We start from the raw sequence: 24,540 nt of genomic DNA, 5'->3' as shown, positions 1-24,540 counted from the left end.
AAGAAACCCATGGGTGTTAATATACAAGACTCATATATGATTGTAATGAGCTTTCAAAAGATTTACCTTGACTTCATATTTGTTATATTCATTGTGTTCCAACTCTTGGAAACAACTTTCTTTTGGTTTTTGCTGCTCAATTGCTATTTGCACTTTGTTTCACATTATCTGTGTAGTCCCAGAGAACTAACTTGACTCTGTGAGTCCCAGTGTTCTATCAAAATTATAAAGGTTCTTTGTTTTCTCTTTTAGACACATGGTTTTTTCACTAACAAGTTTTCCCCTGCTTCTGCAATAGCACTTATCATCAGAGGTGGTATACCTTAATTAACATAGTAATTACCATAATCACAGTAATCACCATAGTAATTCGGTGTGCAACTCTGAGCTAAGGCTTCAAGGGCTCAAACCCTGGTTCCACCACTTGACTAGGTAAGTGAACTAAATATGTGTTTCAGTTTCCTCATCTGCAGGAACAGGGATAAAAACTGTTCCTACTTCTTCAGATTGTTTTGAGGATTAAACGAGACAGTACACAAACGATGCTTAGAAATACACCTGGAACATCATACAGACTCAATAAATGTTAGCATTTGTATCAGCCTCATATTTTCCATTGAAAATTCCAGAAAAAAGAAGTGAAACCAATGTGACTGAATAAAATGCCAAACTGGGATTTTAAACGCAAGAATTGCACTCAACTGTAATTTCAAAACTCAACAGAAAAGCCATCCTCTGCTTCTCAGTTTTGGGTGGCTTCTTTCTTTTTTCTTGTTATCATTGCATTCTTAATTTTCTGGTTTATATTACAATGGAGAGGGGTCAATTAAAGATTGTCCTATGATGATATTTCTTATACCTATTACAACCTTCTATATCAATGTATGTGTGTTTGCATTATAAATGTATGTATGTACTTTATTGTATCCTAAATTCAATTTGGGACTCTTTAAAGGACTTGCATTGAATATATTATTTGGATAGAAAAACTAGGTATACCCAAGTCCTGTCTTGGTTTAACCAATCCTCCTATGGAGGCCTCCAAGGAAACATATGCATAAAGAAGGCAAAAGAAAGTACTTTATGTTTTGATTTGATTTGCTTCTTAGCTGTGACTTTGGCCTCAAACTCCGTGGTGGAACTTCATAAACCAGGGGAGAAAATGGAGAGTTCCTTGTCTCTACGTTAGTTAAGAAAATGAACCAGTTACACAAGCAGGGAGCAATTTTGAGTCAAACTAAGCCAACATGCCCCAGGCCTTCTCAGACTAAAACAGTGATCTTTGGACAGTGGCCACATGTGAGAAAGCACAGCCACAGTGCCAAAGCTAGATGGCCTGGCCTGTTTAGAGAGAGCATCCCAGCTCCTGTCCATCGCTCTTCCTTCAGGGACTGCTCCAATGATAGCCCTGTCCACTCATTCTTAGCCAGAAGAGGACCCCTTCTCAGGAGCACAGCAGGCAAACTTCACATCTGACCCATCCAAATCAACCTCCTCCTCGGGGGTTGGGGAACACTCGATGATACAGAGTGGAGGGCGTCTATTTTCCCATAAGCCCACGGCAGTTGTTAAAATCTTTGAAAATTAAAACGTGACTAGTTATTATCTGATGTAGTTTGCTGTGCTATATACTTCCCTGCTGCCGCTGTTATAATCTGGGAAGTATTTGCAAGACAAAATATTTCTTCAACGTTCAGTAGCATCATGTGCACAGCGTGAACGTCAAAGAAAACATTTTTAAAAACGTTGGTACTTCCCAACTACAGTGGGGTGTGGTGCAGGCTCACATGGAGGACATACCTGGACCATAAATCCTATGAGAATAGCTGCATGGGCTTCCATGGGTCTCTACAAAGTGTTTACAAGATAATGTGCCATTTCAAGAATTTCAGGAAATAGCATACTTTTCAGTAAAAAGGTCTGTGACTCCAGAGACAGAAGGGAAGCAGTTAGCATGAAAATCTCTATTCTTTCTTGAGGCTTTTGCACCAGTTTTTTCCTAGGCTCTTATCCTTCTCATAATTCGGGTCTCATTTTAAATATCACCACCCTCGTGATGATTTCACCGTCTTCCCTACAGTCCCACTCTCCCTTTTCCACCATATTCTCTACTTTAGCATTGTAATACTTAACATTTTGTAGTTGTTTGGTACTTGACTGCTTGCCCTATTAAACTGCATCTTCCTGAGGGCAGCAACTGTCTTTTACTCACCATTGCGGGTCCAGTTCCTGATAAAGACTAGTACATGGTAGGCATGTAGTAATCTGTTGAATGAATAACTTGATGAATGTATGCAGATTTAGCAATTTTAATAGGCTACCTTCAAAGCAATATCCTATCTCAGCTCCTTTGAAACTTGGAGCACTAAACATAGAATTGAAAATTCTGGGTCTAGTCTTAATTCCTTGATTCAGTATCTCCAAGTCTTGACTATATTACTTAACTTTTATACATCTCTGTAGTCAAATGGCGTAATAACATCTACTTACTTGCCCTCCCACGTAAGACTGTTAGGGCTAATGAGAGAATATATATGAAAGTACTTTAAAGTGAAAAGCATTAAGATGCCTGGGATTGTTATTGTAATCCGGTGGAATTCAAGGTAATTAGCACTAAAAAGACTTAATATGGATAAATTTATCATCAAAAGAAATCTTTCACTGAGATACAAAATAAGAAAACCTGGGGAATGATTATTAGAGGCTTATCATCTTTACACATACACATTTGTTTGAATATAAATCCCAAATGAAAAGATTATTTTTTACCTAAAATTCTAATAGGATTTTTACAATTCAGAGTCTATGATAAGGACAGAAAACAATACACAGAAGTTTTCAGCAATTTTTTTTTTTCCTAAACAGCATAGAGCTAATTTTATTTGACCCTTCCTGCTGTACATTTTAAGTGAAGTGATCTGAACCCACCCTAGAATTATCTGTATTTGTGACATCATTGTCTTTGCCAGGAAACTATGAAGTCTTTTTAATCACAGTGATTAAGTAATCATATTCCCTTATCCACAGAGGGATGTATTTAAAACCTTAGAGAACTATCACTGAATAATGGCATTTAATATTTTATCACTAATTCAAATCAAATGATAGAGATGGATAGGCTAGTCAGGAATTATGTCAAAGAACTCTTGAAATACACAGGGTTAATTTTGTGTTAGGTTGAATCTCCTAGCACAGCCACTGGGCTATCAAACGGGACCACAGATCACCTAAACTCACAACGGGGCCTTTCCGGAGGGTCTAAAATCTGCAGTAGATCGCTAAGATTTTAAAATAGCATATTACACTAATCTGCAACCACATCATGGCGAAATTATGGTGGCCTAAGAATGTAGTAAAGAAGATATATGTTGATCACAGTACTCTGTACATTTCTGATTCTTGTTCTTATCAATTCTTAAGATTAAAAAATAATAAAATAATATAGGTAGTGAACTGACTCTGAAAACATTTTCGGTAAATGCCAGCCAAGGTCAACACAAGCTCAAATGTCATTTGGTTTATCCAAGTCCCTGTTCAGAGATATGAAGCGATTCAAAATTTCTACTCTTACTCAGTCTCCGTAAAGTTAGAAAATTTACCTAGACATTGGCAAGGAAACAAATCCTTTCTTTCCATCATATCATTTTACTATTTTTATTCACTTCCTCTATTTCTATAGAAAGAGAGGGGTGTGTGTGTGTCTGTGTGTGTGTGTGTGTGTGTGCACTCATGCACTTAAAAGCTCTTGGTATTAGAAATTCACTTTCTACTTAGATCTGTTGCAGGACTTAAAGGTGCTCAGCTGAAACCATCCTTGAGTTTGCTAAATATGTTACTTTATTTCTATAAACATTTTGTGTGTGGAGGTTGCTAGAAAATTTATGAACTGGTTATTTTCTGCTTCAATACCAGTGAAGTAGATTGCTATCATGCTCAAGAGCCAAAAGGTGACTTCAAGTAATGCTGAAAAGAAAAAAAATCCAATATGAAATCGTATTTGTTTATTCATATATTAGCATGTAATTGCCCAAAGTAGTATCATTTAAATTTTGCATTTACAGCCAACTTTAAAGGCTAAGATGGTTCAAACTGATGAAGCACACCCGTAAAGGTATAAAAAGAAAGTATTATGCAAACATTGCAATAAAAATCTCATTATTTTTTTAACAATATCTGATAGTTTGTGCCTATGTAGATAGACCGTATTTAAGAAGAAAAGAAAAACTTTCTCACCCCAAACTACTAGTTAATTACAGTGTTTAACAATGGAAAAATGACTTCCCCCTCCTTCACCACAAGCTAGTTTCTGTGTATAGAAAGTATCAGTTCTCTCTTTGGCTTGGGTTAAAGCATATATAGTAGGATCAGAAAGATACACTCAACTAATTCTTGAAATGTCAGTCTGAAGCTTTTTTCTTTTTTTTTTTTTTTTTACAGAGGGCCAATATTATTTCAAAAGATAAACATGGGGATAGAAAAATCAGATGTCACTTATTTCCAGAAATGGATGCAATGTGCAATCTAGAACACTGCAGTTTTCTCAAATGCCTCTGAGCCCTCTAGAATTTATTGACCCTAGAATGTGTGACAGCTCTGACATATTGTCATTGATAGCTAAGTAAGGAAAGCAAATGTGTTTTCTTTCCTGGTAAAAATAAAAGGATTACATGCTAAAATCCTTTTGCTAAGTTCTACACTGACGTTTTGGGTATTTGGGAATTATCCTAGAGGACTAGCTGGAAGAGCATCATTTCCTTCTCTTTAGTGCCTAGGACTGAGGCTGATGGAATTAGGAGTATTTTTTCATGATGTTGATTAAAATTGAAACAGTTATGAGAATGCTGTTTCCTGGAAGGTGAAATATATATATATAATTGTACATTTGTCAGAACCCATAGAATGCACGTCAAGAATCCTAATGTGAATTATGGACTTCGGATGACAATGTTGTTTCAATGCAGGTTAATCAACTGTAACACATGTACCACTCTGATTCAGGATGTTGATAGTGGGAGAAGCTGTGTGTATGAGGTCAGGCGGTATATGGGAACTCTCTGTACTTTCCCCTCAACTTTGCTGTGGACCTAGAATGGCTCTAAAAGATACAGTCTATTATTTTTTTTAAATGATGGGAACATGACCAAGATGAGAATATTATTAGAAGTAATACTTTTTATCACTTTCTAAGAAATTGTAGGTATTGTATTAAAATTTTTCATATATTTTAAACCTCATTAATAGATATTAAATGTTATTATTTCATAAAATAATTCATTAGGCTTTAAAAATTAAATTCTTAATATGTAATAAAGTAAATTAAATAATTGAATCTTATGGTAATAGAGAGAGATAATGGTGGGAATGTGCTTTCCTTCCTCTTTATCAAAAATTACAGCGAAATGAAGCCAGGCATAAATGAGTACAGATTATGTAATTTCATTTATATGAGCACAAAAGCTGGCAACCCTAGTCTGTGTTGTTCAGAGCTAGGACAGTGACTTCCTAGAGAGATGTATACTGACTAGAAGAGCACAGTAAGGTTTTGAGGTGCCAGTTGGGGATTTGGGGGTTTGATTGGCTGTTCTGGATACTGAGTTAGGTGTTTTCAGTTTGTAAAAATTCATGGAGCTGTAGACTTATTGCACTTTTCTATATATATGTTATACTTTTTTAAAAGTCAAAAATACGCCATAAACATGGTTCTTCATTTCATGAAGTTTTGACTGAAGCAAAGAGGGAATTGAGATGAGGGCATATACATTCTTACATAAGCCTGTGGTTTATATAAGGACAGGGAAGAATGAAAAGGAAGTTAAGAGAGCTTAAAGGAGCTGGGAGGAATGGCCTTTTGGCTGTATTGTTAAACAGGTTAGAATTTCTCAGTGAGCTAATATAAATCATAGGGACGTCTATATAACCTAGACAGCCGGCAAAGAAAAACATCAGCTCGGAGGAAAGTTAGAGCTTTCTTAAGCAGGATTAAGGATTACAAGTAAGGTAGGAATTGATAAATATCCTTCTGGGAGACTCGCACCACATCCCTTTTGCCTGCCAAAATGTGCACTGTCATTTTTATTTGAATTACTTTTTTAAATGATAGGGCTTACAGCTATTAAATAATTCTATCATGCGGAGTCCACTTTTCTCTGTTCTGTGGGCATGGACAACTCAAGTGGGCTGTGCTCTGGTATAACAGTTTCCTCTAGTTCAGCCGGTTGCAAACAATGACCTTCAGCTGAATTTTTTGCACAAGTCATAGATGTCTCTTTTATAGCCCATGTCTAAGTGAGTTTCCAACAAGTTTCTTAACACAGTAGGTGTATTATATTCCCGTACACATTCCGTGAACACTATTTCAAGCAGCAGCCTCCATCTCTTTACCTATCAGGTCATTTTACTCAAGGCAAAATGGATTAGAATGGGCTTTACGTCCTCTTATTCCTATATCTCACCCTAAAGTGCTAATAAAAAATGAAGGGCTCAGAAGGTGATTAAAAGAGAAGAGAGAAAAAGTGAAAAAAAAGCCTATTCAACCTTGAGAATAGATGAGTTAAGCCTTGAAGGAATAAGAAGTTAATTTCAGACAACACAATATTACTGATTTTAAGAAATTTATCAGATGCTTTGGAATCTAAGGTGTGTAAGGGAACGTATGTAAATGAGTGTGTATTTGGGGGGGTATTTATGTGTGTATGTTTGAAACCCAGTAAACATATGCAGAAGATTTACTCTTGTCATGGGGTAGAGGAAAAAATAATAGTTGTCGTTCATTGATTATTCACAATTGCCAGGAGTTGTGAATTATCTCATTAAATGCTCATAATAACACTACAAGGTAGGTATGATTATTACTCCCATGCAAAGGTGAGAACATAGAGGTTTATAAAATTTAAGTGGCTTATCCAAGGTCTCTTCACCTTAGTGCAAGAGTTACAATTTTAGTTCATCTCTGTTTCAACTCAAAAGCTCATACTCTTACCCACTGCTGCTATCTTGATTACTGAATGATCACAAGAGCAAGTGGAGAAACACTGGGCAAGAAAAGAGGACAAAAGAAGAGGAAAAGAAGTTTAATATCTAAAGGAATATGAAGTAAGAAAAAGGAGAAGTGAGAACTGGAAGAGGGACAAAATACAAATAGCACAGTTCAGGTACATAACAAACGTTCAATAAATGTTTGTTGAATGGATGTATATGACATATACAAATAAATGCTATAAATACACTCTGTAAGTTTTTTAAAAATTATATTTGATAATTTTCCCTTAACTTAGCTACAAAGGTGTTTATATGGTTCAGAAGAAAAGTTATTTTATAGTCATGGGTTTTTTTTAATACATTCAAAAGACCAAATTTAATACATTCAAAACCCAAATCCCCAAAGTGTAACAATTAGGCACCTGAATTAAAAATAATTTTCTCATTCATATCCTTCACTTTCAAACTAACTTCTTGATTAAACTTTAATGTAATTATAGGAGTTAATAACCTTAAAGAGAATAATAATCAAGCCTCCATTATAATTTTCGGGTAGATTCTTTCTGAAGCAAAATATCACTAGAAAATAATTACCCTTAATAACATGGGAGCTATTCTAACAAATACTTTCTTTCATTAAAAAAGTACATAATTTTGAAGGAAACAGAAGAAACAGGGAGAGAATGAGCCCCATTTGATCTACACTAGACTCATCAGATGCCAATATCAATATACTTTGCCATGTACTTTGAGAAGGTTGTAAAAATATTCACGTTTCTGTTCCTTTATCTAAGAAGCTGACACTGCTGGGGAAACCTTGTTGATTGGTGCCCTGGAAGAAGCATCTTTTCCAACTTGTGTCTTGTTTTCAAGCTCTCAGTCCCATCCCACTCATCTCGTCACCTTTATAAGGTGATCCAAGTACTAACTTCATTAATTCTCTATTGATAAAATATCCTCCACATATAATACAGTACATCACTTATTAAGTACTTTCTATATATTATCACCTTATATTTAGATTTCACAGGAACTCTAAAATGTATATACTATTAACATCCCCATTGTACAGATGAGGAAACAAAGATTTAAAGAGGTTTTGTTACCTGACCAAGATCACAAAGTAGTGAGTGCTGAAACTGGATTCAAACTCTGAGTATAAAGTCTGGGTTTCTGATCACTATGATAAATACAAAACATTAAATGTGAACTCCTGCAGAAACTCCCCACCACCTCAGATCCTCTCTGTTCCTTCATTTCTGTCCCCATCCTTCATCCAAGGCTCACTGCTGCATCCCCGGTTTGAACCCAATGCCCACACTTAACCCACAGTTAGTGAGCCTATGGCACCCCATCTGTTTCTGGGGTTTGCTTATCATTTATCCCTAATTTTTGGCACATGATGAAGTTCATGAATTACAAGAATAAAGAAGGAGTAAAAGAAACCCAGTGCAGTGGGTGAAGTTGAGTGGGATCCAAGGAAGAACTAAGGCAACTCCACTGATTTGCCTGAAGCTTCGAAGGATGCTGGCTCCATCTTGGTCCACACATAAGTCTTTATATATTAAGGGAGGAAGTGAAAGCCCTTGTTCTTCATGACTATAAAAGAAATTAAACTTAGAACAGTATGGAGGTTCCTTAAAAAACTAAAAATAGAACTACCATATGACCCAGCAATCCCACAGCTGGGCATATACCCTCAGAAAAGCATAATTCAAAAAGAGTCATGTACCACAATGTTCATTGCAGCACTATTTACAATAGCCAGGACATGGAATCAACCTAAGTGTCCATCGACAGATGAATGGATGAAGAAGATGTGGCACATATAGACAATGGAATATTACTCAGCCATAAAAAGAAAGGAAATTGAGTTATTTGTAGTGAGGTAGACTGATCTAGAGTCTGTCATACAGAGTGAAGTAAGTCAGAAAGAGAAAAACAAATACCGTATGCTAATACATACATATGGAATCGAAAAAACAAAGGTTCTAATGAACCTAGGGGCAGGACAGGAATAAAGATGCAGATGTGGAGAATGGACTTGAGGACAAGGGGAGGGGGAAGGGTAAACTGGGACGAAGTGAGAGAGTAGCATTGACATATATACACTACCAAATGTAAAATAGATAGCTAGTGGGAAGCAGCCGCATAGCACAGGGAGATCAGCTCAGTGCTTTGTGTCCACCTAGAGGGGTGGGATAGGTTGGGGGGGAGGGATATGCAAGAGGGAGGGGATATGGGGATATATGTATACATATAGCTGATTCACTTTGTTATACAGCAGAAAGTAACACAACGTTGTAAAGCAATTATACTCCAATAAAGATGAAAAAAAAAAAAAAAAACTCCCACAGTTTATCAACTTACTCAGAAAACAAGAGGCCGGTATAATTATGCTGCTAAATTTCATGATGGCTTCATTTGTAGGATTGATATTTTATAAGCAGCCTCAAGTTTCCTTAATCAGAAACTGAAATATTACCTAATTCAAATCAGTCTGTTTATTTATCTCTACAAATTCAATATCGCTACACATGCCGTTCACTTTCTTTTAAATGTAAAAATATTTCCAGGAATTACTTCATGACTTGCAAACCTCTATCATCAAGCATAAATTATATAATGTACTTCCAAATTATTAATAATGATTTTCTAAATTTTATTTCACATACGGTAATTATCAAAAAGAATATTTATCTTTAAGGTTAACATAGAACCACTTCATCACATTTGACTTTGCTTCATCTCTATTTACCAAATAAGTAATATCTAGTCACGAGGATATTACGCATCATAAATTCTACAGTTGACATTTTATGTCAGTTTTTCCATATATTGGCATTTTATGTCTCATTTTCTACTTATAAAGGTGGATAAAACAAAGTAGTGTCAAGCCAATTTCATCAATGGTATATATGCTAAAACATTCTCCTCAGGACTCTGTGGTGACCTAAGTGGGAAGGGAATCTAAAAAAGAGTAGATATGTGTATATGTATCACTGATTCACTCTGCTGTACAGCAGAAACTAATACAACACTGCAAAGCAACTATACTCCAAAAAAAAATTTAAAAAATAAAATGAAAACACTAAATAAAAATGATTTATGCACACACAAAAATAATGAATTAGCTCTAGTAATGGGATGGTCACAAACAGTTACAAAGAAAGATCATTTGGGGAAGTAAAGATATGTCTCAAAACCTTCTGGCTTCTAATCAAAGCACAGTGTCTAGAACAGAGCCAGCACTGAAATGATTCTTTGTTCCCTTCCTCCCTCTTTCACTTCTTTACATTCCATTTGTACTTTCATTTTCCCATTTCAGGCACTCTTCTCGCCTGGAGATGACTGGAACCGTCTCTTAACTTGTCATCCCTGTCTTCAATCTCTCCCTCCTGTCTGCAAATTGCTGCCATAGTTATTTTTCTAAAACACAAATCCTAGCACTTCACTGTCCTGCTCAGAAAGCTTCAGTTCCCTGTGTCACAGTCAAACATCAGAGTTTGGCAGGGATTTCTAACCAGGCCCAAGTTCACGTTGCTGGTTTCATCTCCAGGCTGCTCCCACGTCACTCCTTTGAATTCTTACACCGTGGATGCTCACTTTCTCAGAATACGTACTCTTGCCTGTCTTCCATCTACTATTAAACTGTTTTGTCTGCCATGAATAGTTTTTCCCATCTTGTCCACCTAAAGAAATGTCACTTTCTATTTGTAATTTAAATCAGATGTCACCTGTTCTCTGTGTTGTATTCTTTGAGCCTCCCTTATGCAGTTTCCTAATCTCAGCCTTATGTTGGGTTTGTACATGCCATGCCCATGCCTCTATCATATCACTTATCAAACTGAATTATTGTTGGTAACGTGTTTGTGTCTCTCCTCTGTTAAGCTATGACATTTGAAAACTCATAGAACCACATTTTATTAATCTTTGTATTTTTGATGCCTAGCAAAGAGCCCTTTTATTAGACACTTTGTAAGATTCTCAATAAAATGGATGTGGGCTAAAGGAATGATTCATAAAAAATAAAAATAAACAACTAAAAAAACAACGACAGTAAGAACACTGATAGGCATCTATGTTTTAAAAATATACCTTTATCTTTAAAATAATCTGCAGTGAATATAGAGCTGGAAGAGACCTCAGTGTTTAGAATATTTTAGTATAATCCTTCCATCTAAAAGATGAACCATCTTCTATCTTCTATATTTTCTTTTTTTTTTTTTGCTTCTCCTTTTCACCTAACTCTAAAATAAATTCCAAATGGATTATACTCTTATAGGGAGAAATCATGATCACTTGATTTTACTGTAAATTGATAATCAATGAATAAAATTCCTTTCCCACTGAGTTCTAACTCATCTTTATCACATCATAAGTTCATATGTGTGTATATACAAATACATGTACAAACTGATTTATTTATTATTATATATTGATATTTCTGGCTATTTCTATCTGGTTCTATTTACCATATGTCTGTTCTGGTAATAGTTCCATGCTGGATTGATTATTATAGATTAACGTTATGCTTAAATGTTAACTGTTTGGTAGGAATATTTTTTCTTCAAAATCATTTTAGTTATTTTTACTCATTTATTCTCACAATTAAAATTTTAAATATTATTTCAAATTCCAGAAAATACTCCTTTGTCATTTTGGTTGGAACTATACTAAGCCTGAATACAGATTAATTCAGAAAAGATTAACATGTTTCCTCTAATTAGTTTTTCTGTCTACAAACAAGGGATGTCTCTCAATAAAGTTGTCTTCATATGTCTTTAATATTTTTTGGCTCAATTTATTCAAAGATATTTTCTATATATTTTTGCAAAGAAAAGAGTCTCATTTCCCATAATTGTCAATGATTTCTAACATTGTATGTAGGTAAGTTCTTAATGTTTTAATATTAATTTTATATTTGATCATCTTAAAGTAAGTACTCCTAGTTTTCAATTTATTGTCTTGAGATCAAATCATTTGAAAATAATCATAATACTTTTTCCTTTTTAGTAGTAATCTCTTATTTTTGTTTGTTGTTTTATCACATTGGTTAAAATTTATAGAATATTAATAATAGTGCTAATAGGACTAATCCATCTCTGTAATAGGAATAACTATAAATATATAACCAGCCATAGGCTGAGAGAGATGTGCTTATCACGTTAAACATTTATTCCATTTCTAGTTTGTTTTTGTACTTGTAACAGAAATGAGGGTTATATTTTAATCAAATGCTTTTACAGAATCTTATATTTTTCATTGTCTTATTTGACTTCTTAGTGAATTTGTAATGCATTTCCTAATATTAAGCAGTATTTATTTCATTTAGATAGCTTAAAGGTACTTTACGTGAAGAAATTTGCTTTAAAACCGTCTGCAGTGTTCAGAGACTCTCAAAATTGGATATTTGGAAAATTTGCAGTAAGTCCCTAAAATCAATAAGGTTTCTAAACAAAAGGAAGTGCTGCTAAATTCCATCTCTATAGCAGTCTCTGTAATCAGGCAAGTGTTTAGGTATGTTTCTTAGAATATTGAGCATTGAAATGGTTAGACCACTACCTTGCTGTGAGTTTAGGGAAGCTGCTTCATTCAGGGAATTCAATCACAGCATGAAGGTTTGTTTGCATTAAATAATTCCAAAATTGATTCCTCTCTCAGATTCCCACAAATTCTATATGATTTTAATCGTGTCCTCTAGCCTAACAAAAATTCACCCACCGAGAGAAGCAAAGAGATTCAGAGACCACGGCATCACCCCTTTCTCAGGTTTTCACCTCTCTGCTCACTTTGTTCAAACTTTCCCCCTAAGTCAATGATAGAAGCTTCCTAAATGTCCCTTTCACCCATGTCGCTTTCACCCGCTGGGAGTGCCTCATGACAGCTAAGTTTGTACTTACTTGATCCTTGCTACTGATAATTTGGAACAGGTCTGACATCCAACCTAAGTTTAGCTAATGAGATTCAAGTTTCCAAGAAGTTAGAACTGGGACCTAAAATACATATATGTTAATCTTAGCACATGTCCTGAACAAACAGCAACTAAATTCTAGAAATGTAGATGGTCTCCTGCTACCTACCCTGTGGACCTAGACGTAGAGAAAACCAATATAAAGAGAACCAAACAAAGCAGACAGAGGGATATTTGGATTTCTGAGAGGTTTTAGTACTTATAACCACTCCTTTTCTTAGACCTTTCTATAGTCTGCCATGGGGTTTCTTGACACACCCTCATAAATCGTTCCTTTTAGCTTAAAGCAAGCTTAAGTTGGTTTCTGTGACCTACAGTCAAACAACCCTGATTAGTAATGCCGCTGTGCCTACACTGCCCTGCTCAACTATAGAGAAAGTAAGGAGACATCTCTGGAATTCTGTCCAACACTTTTTCTTTATGATGCATAAGGTTCTCACAGCAACAGAAAAATCTTTGATTCTATACAAGATGTACAGTATTAATATTTTATTGCCTATAGAACACACCAGAGTAAGGAATTGACATTGTTGCTTAAGTGCCTGAAAAATCTGAACTCTTTTTCTTTTTGTTTCTCTTTTGATAAATCTTTGCATTTAAAAAATTTATAGAAATAGCATTTTGTTCAAATGGTAGCAATAAAAGTAATCCTAGAAGGCAGGCCTTTGTTTCCCTCCAGATTCCCAAGCAAAATTTTGTTAAATAACATTGCTTATTAGGCTGTAAGAAAATTCATTCTCTCCTTAGAAATAGGTAAGTTTGCTTCTCTCATGTAATGCAACATATATTCCATTGAATGTCCCCTTATATTTTAGCGCTCAGGAAGCTCAGAACTTAACGTAGTCCTTCATTCTGGTTACCAAATTTGTTTCTTCCCCCTTCAATGGTTTTGATGGTGTACTTCTACTTGAACAGCCCTATGTGCCTTTTTTTATCAGAAGCAGGCAAGGTATTAATAATAAATGAATACTAACAGTAAGCCAATAATGAAATCAAAAAATTGATAAACATCCTGAAAATTACTGAAAAGCAAATTATATACCCCATGATAATCTGCTTATGCTCAGGTCCCCTACCCTATTATTGTAACAGTACTATTATTACCAGCTGCTGGGACACAGAAAAATTTCAAGCTATTTGCAAAATAAATCTCCAAGGAGTTCAGAGAGATTCTCTTTTAAGTTCATACACTAAAATTCATGTATTTTCCATGATCCTCATCCGGAGTACACTTACTCTTGTATCAGACACAGTTCTATTATGCTTCAGTGGGTTCCTACTGCTTTCAAGATGAAGAACAAATCTTAAGAATGACCTGTAAGACATCTCAGGATCTATCTGGTCCTGTCTAGTGCTTTACCCTTGTCTCTGACCCTCATCTCCAGATTCCAGCTGTCTCTAACTCCCTAGAATAGGGACATATTTCCCTATTATAAACTTGTAGTCCAACACACCTCTTCTTTCAATACTCATTGCGGATTATATGATTACACCTTTGTGTGCTTATTTGATTGATATCTAAGTTCCCCAAGAAACGTGTCTGTTTTGACTCTTTTTAACAGTAATATATCTTTAGTACCTATCATAATGCTTACCACATTCTATGTGCTCAATAAATATCTCTTAAGTTAATGAAATTTTATGTGTGTTTCTGTGTCCGTGGTAGATTGAAAAAAGCAAATTATGGAAGGGATCAGTCCAAAAAACAATCACAGCAACAGTAGTCTGATAATGTATTAGAAGGGGAATATAACTATAAAAAGTGGTCGGAAGAACTCAAAAATCATTGGCCTCTAGAGGCAAATTGTCTTAATAATCATGAGACATTATGACTTTTTCAGTAGTCTTTAACAGCATCATTATATTACAGTATAGTATAATAATTAAAGTCATCAAGGAAGGGTTAGGTCTATGGTTAAGAGAGAAATTGATAATTCAACTTTAGAATACTTTAATCCAGTGTTTCTTTAAAAGACTTCCCTGTCTTCTGGAGATGAGCTTCAGTTAATGAAAAAACATATTCATTTGCATTCCTCTTCCCACTTCTTAGCAATTTGGATAAATAAAGTGCTCCCCAACGTCATGTTAGGGTAAATAACGTATTGTATTGTAACACTTGTATTGTAACACTCCTCTTTCGCTCCATTTAATAACTAAGAAAATTATTTTCAAATTCCCCTTACTATTTATATTCTTAACAAAAGGAACTATGTTATGTAATGTTTCACCAAAATTCTGGTGAAATTCAAGAGGATACGAATGTAAACCAAATTGTGCCTCATGTTGCCTGAACAAAGCAAAAGAAGAAGTTTCCACTTGAATTCTAAATTGAAGATGACCTTGTGTTTTGAGAAAGGCTGGCAGCTGAGGTCACTGGAGTGTATTATGATGGACAGTGCAGCGCCATGCATCCTGCTTGGAGGCATGTCCATTGTGTGGATTACAGCCAAACAGAAAGAATTAGACAGCTCAGAGCATTCTATCATTTCATTTGAAAATAACGGTCAAAGTCATGGGCAGCAACCATTACAGCTTTCATGAAAGAACAGCAGAATTCAATAGTTCCATCGCTTGAGACAGGCAATTTGGCTATTCTCAGCCGAACACTATGAATCCAGCGTACTCTGTACCAATTTCTTGTGACGCTCACAGAAGCAGCATTTCTGCTTCTGCAGTAGGCAAATCTCATCTACACTTGATTGTATGTAGTTCTGCCTTACACGATGCAGCTCACTGCTTCAAACTGACCCAATCATTGAAAGAAATACAATGAAAAAGAAGATGCAGAAACTTAACACGGCACTCTTAGAATGTAAAAATATACAGCAACTCCAAATCATCCACTCTCCTCAAGTCATCTTACTGTTTAAAATGCTTAAAATAGGTTTCAAAACAAAATGTCTACAATTCCTTCTTTAATAACGGCATTAACAAAACATTTTCAAAGAAATCTAATCTGTTGTCAGTGGTTCCAAATGAGTCTCCTAAGTTACTTCTGAAATAGTGATATTTTGATTGATAGAGGCTTATTTTTAACTTCTGCTTCTTTCAGCAGATTAATGGTAGCACCAAAATAAATATGGTTGAGATTTAAAAGCAGGTGGAAAAACTCACACTTCTGATTAAAAGGGGAAGTGCTTCTAATCCTGTACTCTCCACTCTCCTTGAGTATACTCTATATATAGGGAGAAAAACACACCCTGTCCCTTCTAAAGTATTTAGATTAAAAAAAAAAAGTTGTGACTTACCATTAAAATTTACAGCCCGAATATAGCCGAGTAGTTCTTTCCCATCAATGGTACTCATTCGTGGGCAAAGGCCAATGTATCCAGGGCAGAGATCTTTGTGCATATTGTGCAGGGCGTAAGCCATGGAATACACAGCATCAATTACAAACTGGACCTTTCCTTCCTGTTCGTAAGATGAATCCCGAGCAATTCGCTCCAGGCCTGTGAAAGAAAAGGGAAACCATCAACTGGGGTTAGATTTCACTAAAAATTTGGCATGAGGGCTAAGATTTTCATCATTTGAGGCACACAGAAATGAGACAAAACTATTTGATTTTACTCCTGATTATTTTAGTCCTATACTTACTGAGTCAGGTTTTTAAACTGGGTATTGAATTTTTTATTGTGAAAGAACAGAAACTATTTTATTAGCAACAAAATGATATAAAGTAAATAAAAGACATATAGTTTCATTATCTTCATTTCTACCTTATGAGCTCTATTATACTGTACATGCTGGTAATTACCTAGCATTTTGGTAGTGCTTTGATCTTTTAAGTAAAATGTGTACACTGTTGTTCTCATCCACCTTAGCTCCAACGGCATCACTTAATAAGTGGCCCAAAGTAAGATCTCCCCCTCCATCCCACGTCTGTCCTTGTTTAGAATGTGCTCTGTTTGGGAGCTCTTTTTGTAAATACTAAATGACAGTATTTCCTTAAATGAACTGCTTATCTTTAGAAGAATCATTCAATTTATTTTCTTCTTGAACTCAACTTTTTATTTGTTTCTATTAATTTTTTCCAGCTTATTGATATATAATTGACATATAACACTGTGTAAGTTTAATAAATACAACACGATGATTTAATACACATACATATTGTGAAATGATTACCGCCATAAGGTTAGTTAACATATCCACCACCTCACATAGTTGCCTTTTTTATTCCTTGTGGTGAGAACTTTTAAGATCCAATCGCTTAGAAACTTTCAAGTATACAACACTGTGTTGTTACCTATAGTCATCTTGCTGTACATTAGATAAAAGATGTAGAGCTCTCAAAATGAATGTCATTCAGAATAATTGTGCCTGTTTTTAGGTATATTTAGGGCTAAGAACTGGCATTGGAGATTACCTTTAGCTTAGCCTTTATCATTTAACATGTAACAGAAACATAGAATTAAAAATGGAAGATAAAATTGATGTTAAAAGTTAGACGGTGTATAATTAGTTATAATCCAACATTCTCATTTTGAGGATGAGGAAACTCAGTTTGTGGAGGTGAAATTCACTTAGAACACACAATGCAGACACAGGAACCACTGCCAGGTCTCAAATATTGAAATCCAATATTCTCTCAATCTCCAGGAAAATGGGGTAGATGGCAAGAATGTTGGACACGCAAGGAAAAAAAACGACAGATAGGACATTGAGGACTTACTAAGGAGATCGAAAAGGATCTATCATTTCTACATTCCCACAAACCTTATACATCTGGTACCACTGGGAGAGACCAAAAGCAAGCACTTTAAATCTTCCCATAAATGTCAGTTAGTAAACTTTAATAAAAGTCTTTAAGTTCAACAAATATTTCCTTTCTTCACAAAAATGCATATTTCCTCTAAATGTAGAGATGTGAATTAAGATGGTTGTCTTATATTTGGGTTTTTACACTCTGACAAAACCAGTGACTTTCTTCTACACAAATGTAGTGGTCAATTCATTCATTTTCATTAATCAGATCATTGAACCTTTTTTCCTCTGGTCTCAATCACTTGTTCCAGTCAGACCCTTTAAATGCTGTTTGTTGGTGCTCTACTCCCTGCAGTCCTTTGTGATGCTAAATTCTGCTCCTCCCTTTTCAACACACCTTTTCAGACTTTTTTGATGACTCAACATTCCATTCCCCAAGATTGAGTCCTCTTTTATTTTTCCCAGCCTCAGAATCCATTCATTCTCAACTATTACTATTGGTAGGGTCTAGAAATAGAAACTGGAATCCAAAATTTTAATTATAGAGTCCAAAACATTAGATCAACTTATAGCATCAATTTAATTCATTGTGGAATCTAGCTTTCTGGACTTTACTGTCACCTAACTTCCAACCCACATTTCCAATTGCATGCCATATTTCTATTTAGTCTGCTTCCATATCAAACTCATAAGATCCAAAACCAGGCTATCATTGTAGGGAATTACATTATTATTTTCTTAAAACCCCCTATTGAGGATTTGGCAGGCTTAGGAACACAAAGAGAGAAGGCATTTCTAACAAAGAACCTCTCTGAGGTGCCAAAAGGTATACTGTCTCTTTCAACCTGCCTTAGTTGAGTGATCTAAGCTAAGATCCATGCGGATATGGGGATCCCAGGACAGTACTGTGTATGTGCAGAACATCACCAAGTAACCTATGGAAGCAGCACTTTCAGCTTTCCATAGTTTTAACCACAAAATAGACAATTCATAAATAAATACTGATGAATGGTCACAGAAACCAACAACATTCAGTTATATCTTTAAAGACCTTATCTGGTGACAAATGGCTCTGGTTAGTCCAGGACTGAGGAGTTTTTCAGGATGTAGGATCACAACCTGGACAGTCCTGGGCAGACCAGCATGGTTTCTTACGAACAAGGAGGCAAATGGTGAGGGAAACTTAATGATGAAAGACTGAAATAACTACACTGAGGGTAGGTCCCTAGGTCTATACTATATGGAGAGATCCTTGTGTTTCATTTATTTTGCATCACTGAACTTGATAACTGAAAAGGAAGACTAGGCATCCCAGAACAGTTGTTCCCATCTTAGTTATCTTCTTAAGTACAGATTCTGCAGTGCCATCCAGACTTAATGAATCAGAATCTCCCAACTTGAGGACATGAATACTCTGTAATTTCAAAACATAGATATCTAACTGTCTTAGATATCTAACTGTCTTAGATAGAGACTGTCTTAGATAGAACTGTCATAGATATCTAACTATCTTAGTCAGTTTGGGCCACTATAACAAAGTGCCACAGACTGGGTGGCAGGAATTTATTTCTCAGAGCTCCGAGTCTGGACTTCCAGGCTCAGGATGCCAGCATGGACAGGTTCTGGTGAAGGCTCTCTTCTGGGTTGCAGGTGGCTGTTTTCTTACATCCTCAATACGGCAGAACGCAGAGAGGAAGCAAGCTCTCTTATGACTCTTGGAAGGGCACTAATCTCATTCATGAGGGCTCTACCCTCAAGACAGTATCTGATCCTAATTACCTCCCAAAGGCCCACCTCTAATACCATCATATTAGGGAGTAGGGTTCCAACATAGGAATATGATGGGGGGGGGAACACAAGCATTCAATCTATAGCACTCATATTCCAGGTTATGTTGATTGTATTGCTGCTCTGTAAACTCTTCTGCAGCATGCTCACATGCAAACACACACGCAAACACACACACACACACACACACACACACACACACTTTAAAGAAAAAAGAGGAATTCCATGTCTCCATTACTAAAGGAGTATGGTCAGCAGGCATAGGATTGGCAGAAAATGCCAAAGCCAAATTGATTCAAAGAAAGTAATGACCATGAGAACTTAAGGCATTTGGAAATTTTCCACAATCCATGGGATATATGGACAAGCTAGATGTGTATGAATATTTTATATTTTTAAATTTACTCTATCCCCAAATGTTCTGAATATGACATACTAGGATTTTATTTTAATGCTACTGCAACCTCCTAGAAGTCTGTAAGATATTTCTGACCATTCAATAACTGAGATAAAGTTATATACAACAATTTCCTGATATACTTTTAATATAGATACCCCAACTTAATAGACATACTCTTCCTTGGATTCCTCCCCAATATTTTGCCACCTTCATGTATAATGGATTTATATTAATTCTGAAACACCACACCATCTTATTAAAGGAAAATATGTAAATTTTCACTAGTCAAACTATTTATTTCCTTGCTAGTTATAAACTACAATTAGTTTGAGTAAAGGTTAAATATATACAACTTTGTTTTCTTTTAAAGTAAAAGTTCATAAGGCTCTCTAGTAACTATTGCCACACAAGTCAATGGACACTATAAGACATTTTTCATAAGTCAATGTATGTACGTGGTAACAAACTAAAAGACTGATCACTATTACCATTTCTAAATTTAAAAGGAAATTATCTGATTTCTTTTCAGGCTGTTTAGACAAGGTATTTTTCTATTTCCTAAAACTTCAAACATAATGACACTTAAGATTTTACAGGATCTAGAGTTTGCCCCTCACTTCCTATATCTGCTTCCCTTGATCATCTAAGAGAATAATTTAGGAAGCTGACAGTGAATCATCAACTTAATTGCCTGTAAAATTTCATTATGCTATCGTTTCTAAAGTTAGCCTTACTGTATTGCTACAAAGTGCTAAACATTGTTAAAGCCTGTATGTCAGCCATCCATTTAAAACACTGATTGTAAAGTTGTGATGTGTTTTAGTGCATAGCTTAAAATTAACAACATATAGCTAAGAGTTTGTGTGGTAGGAGACGAAGTCAGCCTCATAAATCTTACAGCAAGATTGTTTTATGTTTTCATTAATGAAATCTAAAACCCTGACAGTATCTCTGTCCCTGGAACACAGAGTAAATTCTTATTGGTCCGAGCAATACCACATGGACCTCAGTTAAGGTCTTCTGCACATCAGGGTGTATCTTTTTTGGTTTTGTTCCTTCTTAGCGAAAAGCAAATCTACTCAAAGTGCTGTATATTTTATAATGTGAGTTCCTAAGATGAACCTGACATGAATTTTAAATTCTTTGACTGACACATAGTTTTTGAGCTTTGCTTTCTAAGAATTTCTCATTTCTCAGAAGATAGCTTAGTTTTGTAAACTGAGATACTAGGGGCTATTTTCCTTTTCCTGAAATTATTATAAAACTCATAATGTTACAGCAGTGATGATCTTAAAAAACAGTGGTCAATTAAGTGGGAAAAAAATATAAGTCAAATTAGTCCTTTTATTCCCAGGAAAGCAAACATCCAATTGGTTGAATTTTTTACTACAGTCTTACCAGGTAGTAGAAATAATCCCACACTCTAAATTTGTAGGTTAAAAATGACTTCTTTATTTAGCTCCTCCCTGACTTTTTCTTAAGTATGTAGCAAGTATTTTAAATAATTCAATCATTTTCTTGCAGTTGCTGTGAGGAGGATGGTAAGAGGGAAGGAGAGAATTTGTCAGTTGCTATGAATAAACACATTTACGCATACAGGACCAAATAGAAAAGTCATTCTGAATTCCACAAAAACTCCATCTGCCTTACTCCTTGATACACCAAGAGATGAGACTGTCACACTCTGCAATGAGCTTTCCCGATACCGCATGTGTATGTAGTGACGCAGAGAGGGTAAAATTCTTACACGCTTGAGAATGATGCCAAGAACTGCACTTCACACTAAAAAGTAACCGCTATCAGGTTAGCAAACGTAAGTCATCTTATACTGAATTTAAACTGGTTTGGTTTCAAGGACACAGTAGAGGGAGAATGGAAAAGAAAGATTAGCATGTTCAGTAATTCAGGAATATCTCCTAGGCACTAGGATATGCAAAGGAAATGTGTGCACCTCCCAAACCGCAGAGGGATGAAAACATGAGCCCTGTAAGGCAGAAGGACAGACTGAGTAAAGGAGGCTGCCGGCACGGGAGAAGAGGACGGGCCAGTCAGACAGACGTGCATTCAAATCCCAGTTGCACAACTCAACAGGCCCGGGACACTTTCCTGAACCTCACCAAGCCTAGTTCTTCAACTGGAAAGGTTGCCCGCAGGGACTTCCAAGACAGGGTCCCCATCTCTCCAGCCTCAACTGCTGGTAGCACCCTACCTCTCTCTTCTCCACTTTCAGGTCCTTGAATATAACCTGAGATCTTCAAACCACGGGACTTCACTTAGATGTTCACTCTGTACCTTTCTTCACTGCTTCCCAGAGGTCTCCTTCTCAACCTCCAAGCTTCAAGTAAGATGTCAACTCAAATTCGGCTGCAGTAGTGATAGTTAATCATTTTATTTTCGATTTAACAGCTCAGATCAAGTCAAAGAGCATATTAAATGCTAGGTTTAAGTACTAAATATTGTTTGGTTGGAAACAGAGAGCCAATACTGGTATTTAAAATTATTTCTGGGAATTATGGGTAAAGTAAATTGAAACAAACATAAGTTGAAGGTAGAGATACAGGTTGGGAGGCAGGGCAGCAATAGGTTGAAACAGTGGAAAAGAAAAAGAATGACAGAAAATATATTTCAGATGTCAAATTAACAGTCTTTGGATACCTAATTAAATATGAGAGTAGGAGTTGGAGGCAATCAACAACTCAGCAGTTTTGAGGATAGGTAGTAGAATATTGGCACCACTAACAGAATTTGGAAAATCAGGTGAACAGGAAGCCTCCATTTATGGCAGTTAAAAAGGCTGATTTTTAAGATTCTATAGTATTGTATCCTCTAACAAAATATAAACTTTATACAAATTTGTTGAGTTATTTAAAGAATAAAGGTCCAAATGTTTAGAGTAATCATATAACAGTGATATGGTTGATTATTTATTTATAACACTGCAATAATTTATGCCACCTTGGAGTGAAATACCTTATGCGGTACTGCCTTAAGACCAGTGGTTTGAGAATTCAAAGACCTACGTTCCAGTTCTAACACGGTGACCAACTGAATTTTGTCCTTGGTCAAGTCATGATCTCTCTGGCATTTATTTACTTCTCAGTAGAAGTTAGAGGACTGAACACGATGATCAATCAGGGTCCCTTCAGTTCTAAAATTCTAGATTCTAGGGCAGCTTCTTTTATTTCTGTTTCCTTCTTACACTAAGATCACTTGAAGATTGCATTAGGGTGTGACTGAACAAATACCACTAAACTCAATTCTCCAAAATAGCTAGGACTATCCAGTAACCAAGACCTGGAAATTCTGCACTAACAACAACAAAAAAAGAAAACAAAAACCAAATGTCAGCCTGGATTTTTCTTCTTGAATTCTCAGACTGATTAACTGCGTCACTACATTTTCATTATTCTTAGACTTGAGCTATATATCGAATCTGGTTCCTCACAAAGGAGAAATGTTTTTCATTTATCTTTTTATTTTTATCCAATGGTTAAAAGAATCATTTATGGAAAATCAATTATGAAGACATGAAAGGGAAGAGGGAGGACACAAATAATTAAAATGGGCAGGACTCTTCACAGATAGCTTCTCTTTGATCGTAAATTATTATTACTCCTTTCATCTTTTTTTTTTTTTTTAAAGATAACGGAACTAAGACTCAAAAAGTTGAATCATTTACCAAATATCACACAGTTATGGCAGAAACAGTCAAGTCAAGCCTGACCCCAAACCTCTGCCATTTACTGCTTCACTTCCTCTCCTCCTGAAGTTTTCTTTGATTCTTCCAGCTCGGGCTTAACTTTCACTTCTTCGAACTCCTGTTTAACGTTCAGTCATTGTATCCATGATTTGTTTGTCTCCTAGTTAAGTATAAAGATTGTGTGTTTGTGTGTGTGTGTGTGTGTGTGTGTGTGTGTGTGTGTGAGTGTGTGTGTGTGTGAAACTTTAAAGAGGGCAGTGGAGCAGGGATTAAAGAATATTATAAAATAATACATATTTTTACAAAAATAGTAACTAATAAATACTAACAAATATTAACAAATGACAATATCTACATTGAAATGCTAAAAGGGGGGGAATACATTTCTATAACATTTTGAGCATTTTCCTGAACTACAGAGAAAATTTTTGTTTGTGAATTTCAACCACACACCTGAGATAAAATTGGCATAAAATGGCTGAAACTCATAAGCAAGATGATTGGATATTTGTAGTGAAATCCAAGCTAATAAGGCCTATAACTTTATATTTATAAAAATTAAAAAGGGTATTTTAGCATTGGAGAGTGAGAGTGTGTGTATATTTATATGTCTAGAGGATTTCTATAGGAAAATAACGTCAAGCTCAAAAGAGAATTCGACACCTAAGGTCCTGATTCATAGATTCTATAGTAGGCTTTCTCAAGGACCTGTAAATACATGTATTAGACTAACCAACTAGCTTGAGCCTTGGTTTTACCTATTTACACAGAACAGAGAAAATGAGAAGGGTCCTCCCGCTGAAAATCACCTGCTCTCCATTCTTCTTCTGTAATTTAAATGTAGTCCCAAGAACTGAAGGCTCTTGGCTGCCTGAGGACACGTCAGGAGACACTTGTAAATCAACCAGTGAAGAGTGTTACAGTAGCCCACAATAACTTCTCTCCTTTGTGCCTGACAGGAAATGGAAAATGCTCCCGGCAGGTGCCAGGCGTCCC

At 35.7% G+C, this 24,540-nt stretch overlaps 1 protein-coding gene across 1 annotated transcript in view; it reads right to left on the bottom strand.

Annotated features, from left to right (window-relative positions):
• The window catches only part of GRM8 (glutamate metabotropic receptor 8), a 749,540-nt gene that overhangs the window by 276,445 nt on the left and 448,555 nt on the right, over positions 1-24,540 (bottom strand). The window contains exon 6 of the mRNA XM_060155979.1: positions 16,201-16,401. Within this exon, the coding sequence (XP_060011962.1) occupies positions 16,201-16,401 (201 nt within the window). The remainder of the gene's footprint in view (positions 1-16,200; positions 16,402-24,540) is intronic.

The sequence above is a fragment of the Lagenorhynchus albirostris genome, chromosome 8 (assembly GCF_949774975.1).
Source record: "Lagenorhynchus albirostris chromosome 8, mLagAlb1.1, whole genome shotgun sequence".
Taxonomy (NCBI): domain Eukaryota; kingdom Metazoa; phylum Chordata; class Mammalia; order Artiodactyla; family Delphinidae; genus Lagenorhynchus; species Lagenorhynchus albirostris.
This window is presented reverse-complemented; position numbering and strand designations above follow the sequence as displayed.